We start from the raw sequence: 4,612 nt of genomic DNA, 5'->3' as shown, positions 1-4,612 counted from the left end.
CCTAGTGTCAAAGCTGAAAATGTGGTCAAGAATGTAGAGCAGGTGGGGTTGTCACTCTGGATGCCAAGCCCAATAATCAGGCTTTCATGCTTTCTTTTTATAAAGGTCAGAGATCGACTGCCCTGCAGAAAAATACTAGATTTGGCCTTAATTAGGAAGTTTAACTTGTGTGTTTTGATTGCTCATAAAATCTGCAGAAACACAATTTTGTGTTGCAGACTTGAGTTGAAAAGATCTGATTCATCCACCATATGGGGAATATGTGGCACCAGCACAAATCCATCATATAGTAGAGCCAGCAGAGTAGAGGAAGTTAAGACCTTTAAATTGGGGACCAAACTGACAAAATGCAGTGCAATTTCAAAACCAATCGTCCCCTGAACAATCCCGGAAGTGGAATATCGTGGCTATAGACTAGTCTGTTTAGACCTCTTCCCAGGACTTTGTGGGTGTGTTTAGACTGACTGACTTCTTCCTGAGCCTCCTGTTAGCCTTGTTGCACCTGATAGGGTGGGACATCCCGCCACCTCCTGTCTGAAACCGGCGTGAGACTCAAACATGTAGATCATGGCTACATCCCTCCACTGTTTCTAGCAATCTTGACGCACACTGCTCTTTCAGCGGTTAAGATCTCAACATAGCATGGGCACGAGCAGCAGCGGTGGGCGAGGCCAGATCCATTGTTTCTCAATGAGGGAGAAAGAATAAATGTGTTTCCAGCACCTTTTTAGAGTTTTTTTAATAACTTGTTTTGGAGGGGAACTTAACATATAAAAATAGAAATGGTTTAAGTATAAAACCATAATTATTTTTCACTTTTCACACTGAATTATTTAGCTCACTGTTATTTGATATTCCAGTTAGATTGTTGACTACTCTGGTAAAATGTTATTACATTTTGTCACTTTTATGGCTTTGTAATTCTTTGCTATTTTCGTCATTGTGACAACCTTAAAAAAGCAAAAAGATACATTCAATGTTGATCATCAAAGCAGCTGAACCGTGAGTACAACAAAATAAGTGTGTGGTGTAGACGTGCCATACCCACCCGGTTAAGGTTGAGGATCTTGGAGACGGACTCGGAGATGAACAGGATTTTGGCCCGGTCACAACTTACAACTAACAGAAAACCATCCACAGCCTGGTAGAAAAAGATAAAATCGTTGATGGATGGATGGGTAGAATAATGAAATAGGAACTGGTTGGGGTCTTACATGAGTACCTACCCTGAGCAGCAGGTGCTTGAGGTCATCCTGAGACAGGATTGAAGGCTTGGAGGTGGTGTCTGTAAAGGCGCTGCCTGTCCCAGCTGGAAACACAGCAGACACCTTTTTTTAAATGGAACGGAACAGAAGTTGCTGGCATTCTAAGTTACCACGTGGGTTCAGGGCGGCGGTGGAAGAAGTATTTAGATCCTTTTATTAAGTACAAGTAATAATACCACACTATAAAAATGATGTAACCCTATTGTTACACAAATCATGTCTCTCTGCCTTGTAGAAATTCACCAGCATACCAATAAGACAAAATTAAGAGAGAGATATGTGGGAAGACAATGGTAAATGTTGACTCAAATGTGTTGTTGCAAATGATCCCAGTGACTGGGCAAGTAGTATATTATGTGATATGGACAGTGGTGGAAGAAGTATCCAGATCCTTTACTTAACTAAAAGTAATCATTCCACACTGAAAAGTACTCTGTTACAAGTAAGTCTGGCAATGAAAATGTTACTTAAGTAAAATTATGTATGTATCATCACGGAAATGTACTTAAAGTATTAAAATTAAAACCACTCAATACAGAAAAACACTCACATTTTAGAAAACAGAAACCATCAAAACAGTTCTGTCAAGAAGAGCTAATGATTTCAGGTGTACTTGTAGGTCTATGTTGTTGGGTAGTTTGATTTATAAAAAAACATTGTATTTTAAAAACTACATGTGTTTTGTGTGCAAATTAATTCATTTGCAAGGTAACTAGTATCTAAAGCCATCAGATTATTGTAGTGGTGTAAATAGTACGAGATTTCTCTCTGAAATGTAGAGGAAGTAGAAAGTGGCATTAAAAGAAAACACTCATGGAAGTAAAAGTACCTGAAATGTGTACTTAAGAAGAGCACTTGAGGAAATGTACTTAGTTACATTCCACCCTGGTTCAAAGTTACCTTTGAGGACTTTCAGGTGTTGCACAGCCTTCCGCAGCACAGTGAGTTTGTCGAGTTTTCGCGCCATGGGCTGACAGGCAGGGATCATGGCCGCCAGCTCGTCAATGAGGGTGTTCATCTTATCCCTCCGCCGCTTCTCAATCTGTCGGTGAGGCTCCCTGCAGACGCAGACCGAAGGAAATCAGAAAGACATCTCTATCTATTGTATTTTGTTTCGGGTAGAGGCCATCACTTGGAGTTAATAAGACCAATCAAAGCCACAAAAGGCTTTACAAGACACAGATTACTCCACTGTTCACCTGAAGCATTTCATTTTGACTTGCTGATCCTCTCCTTCAGATCTGCAAATAAAGGGATCAACAAATTAAATTCTTTGCCAGTATTCTTCTATGAAAAAGTCTGTGAACAAAGCCAAGAAGTCTGTGTACCTGCTGAGGTCATCGTCCATTTGAAAGTCGACACTTTGTCTGTAAGATCGAATGGACATATTTTGTGTCTTTTACTAGAAAATGAGAATATAGGGCTGGGCAATACGGAGAAAACCAGATAGTCTTGCCCAAATACATGGTTGTTGATATTGTCGGGTTGACAATTGGTTTCACACAATAGTTTTCCAATGAGATTTAAGATAAATAATCACTAATAATGTAGTAAACTGTTTCACGTGAAATTATAGAAATTATTTCCATGCACGCACAAAAATAGTGTGATGTTAAAACTAATCTGCAATACTTCAAATGACATTCCCTCAAAATGAGAGAAAATTGAGTTAGTATGCGCTTCTTATTATCAATTTAGACGTCATAGCAAAAGAATCCCAATATCTCGATGTGATTTCATCACGATAAATGATCATATAGAATGATTGCCCAGCCCTATGAGATTATATGCATCGTACAGTACAATGTTTTCATATAAATGACATAGCACTCCTCTTACTGTCCGTGCGTGCCTGACCTCTCCTCCACATCTCCCTTTCGTTTCCTCAGCGACTCGACAGCTGGCGGCAAAGAGCCTGCTTGCTTCGGGCATTCCCCTTCTGCAGCGAGATCTGATATATGGAAACAAGACTGCAAATGAGAACGTAAAACCCTTGAGAGCTCTGTCATGCTGCCTTGTCAGATGCCCTATTAATAATTCACCATTAATAGAGTAATAAGACTTGCTCTGCCACTAGGGTGTGTTGGGTTTGTTGTGGCTCATCTCAAGCATGGCAGCGAATAAAAATAATCAATCAAGAAGATCAAAGCTGATTAAACTCCATTAGACTTCTCTTTATTAATCCTTTTGGGATGACTCTCACAAGGAAATTAAAAATTTCCGGCATCAGATATAGCAAGAATCCAGAATAGAAGACCATATAAGGATAACAATAATAACAACAGTAATAAAAATAGTTATAATAATAATAATAATAATAATAATAATAATAACAACAATAAGAAACTTTGGCTATAAGAAGACATTTACCATAAATTATCAGTGAAAAGTGTCAATGTTGCGTCAAGTGTTAAAGTGTCCAGGTATTTATGTGAGTCCAGGTGTGTATGTAAATGTATGTATTGTCCTCTCTGCCCTATTTCCTCCTCCTCCCCCCAACTGGGGAGTTGTATAGTCTGACGGCATGAGGGACAAAGGAGTCCTTGAGTCTGTTGGTCCGACACTTGGGAAGAAGCAGCCTTCCACTGAACAGGCTCCTCTGGTTATTCTACCTATTATAAGGTTTAGGTGCAGCACCCCAAGCCGTTTTGGGCAGCACCCAATTAATGAATGTAATTAAAACACTTTTCTCAGCTCTAATGATTGTAGCTGGACTTCTTTTTGGAGTGTTGTTATTACCTGCTTTAGCTTTTCCAACGTTTTGGACACAGATATGGGAATAAAAATGCCACAACTACCACAAAGGGACACAAACAGACAACAAAGAGACGCCAAAGAGATACAAAATCCATGGGGGATTACCTTTTTTTTTTTTTTTGAAAAACGTCACATTTTCTTGAGGAATGACACCTAAACCCCCCGCCAAATACTCGCACCTAAGTCTTCCACAAAGCTAGGGAAAACACTGGACTCTGGTTCTAAGCAAGTAAGATCAAATACCTTGAAGTTTTTAGTTTTTATTTTAATTTTGATTGGCTGACATCAAATTCTTTAAACGCCGGTCTTACAAATCTTACAAGTCTTACAGATGTGGGAGCTCCTCGGTGGCCAAGTGGTTACAGCGCATGCCACATTACCGCCGCGGCCCGGGTCCTTTGTTGCATGTAATACCCCTCATGTCATCTATCGAATAAAGGTGAAAATGCCGGAAAAAAGGTAAATGAAAAGACATAAAATGAATATTGATAGCTCAGTCTGTAGGGAGCCCACTCAATCTGACATCTCTCCATTTGTGAATGAATCGGTCCTGAGCCTGTGTGTGTATTTCAGGCCTGTGTGTAGTGATT

The 4,612-nt window shown here is 39.7% G+C and overlaps 1 protein-coding gene across 4 annotated transcripts in view; it reads right to left on the bottom strand.

Moving 5' to 3' along the window:
* Window positions 1–4,612, bottom strand: part of LOC116673414 (aryl hydrocarbon receptor nuclear translocator-like protein 1) — a 23,045-nt gene that overhangs the window by 13,586 nt on the left and 4,847 nt on the right. For 3 of the 4 annotated variants that reach the window (XM_032505749.1, XM_032505748.1, XM_032505750.1), the window contains exons 2-7: window positions 3,105–3,216; window positions 2,594–2,632; window positions 2,465–2,506; window positions 2,166–2,323; window positions 1,227–1,309; window positions 1,049–1,141 (exon numbers count right to left, since the gene is read on the bottom strand). In XM_032505749.1, coding sequence (XP_032361640.1) covers window positions 1,049–1,141; window positions 1,227–1,309; window positions 2,166–2,323; window positions 2,465–2,506; window positions 2,594–2,632; window positions 3,105–3,216 — 527 coding nt within the window. The remainder of the gene's footprint in view (window positions 1–1,048; window positions 1,142–1,226; window positions 1,310–2,165; window positions 2,324–2,464; window positions 2,507–2,593; window positions 2,633–3,104; window positions 3,217–4,612) is intronic. The other variant, XM_032505751.1, reaches the window with a different exon arrangement.

Source organism: Etheostoma spectabile, chromosome 23 (assembly GCF_008692095.1).
Source record: "Etheostoma spectabile isolate EspeVRDwgs_2016 chromosome 23, UIUC_Espe_1.0, whole genome shotgun sequence".
In the NCBI taxonomy this organism is placed as follows: Eukaryota; Metazoa; Chordata; class Actinopteri; order Perciformes; family Percidae; genus Etheostoma; species Etheostoma spectabile.
Note: the sequence above shows the minus strand (reverse complement) of the source record. Positions and strands in the feature narration are given on the sequence as shown.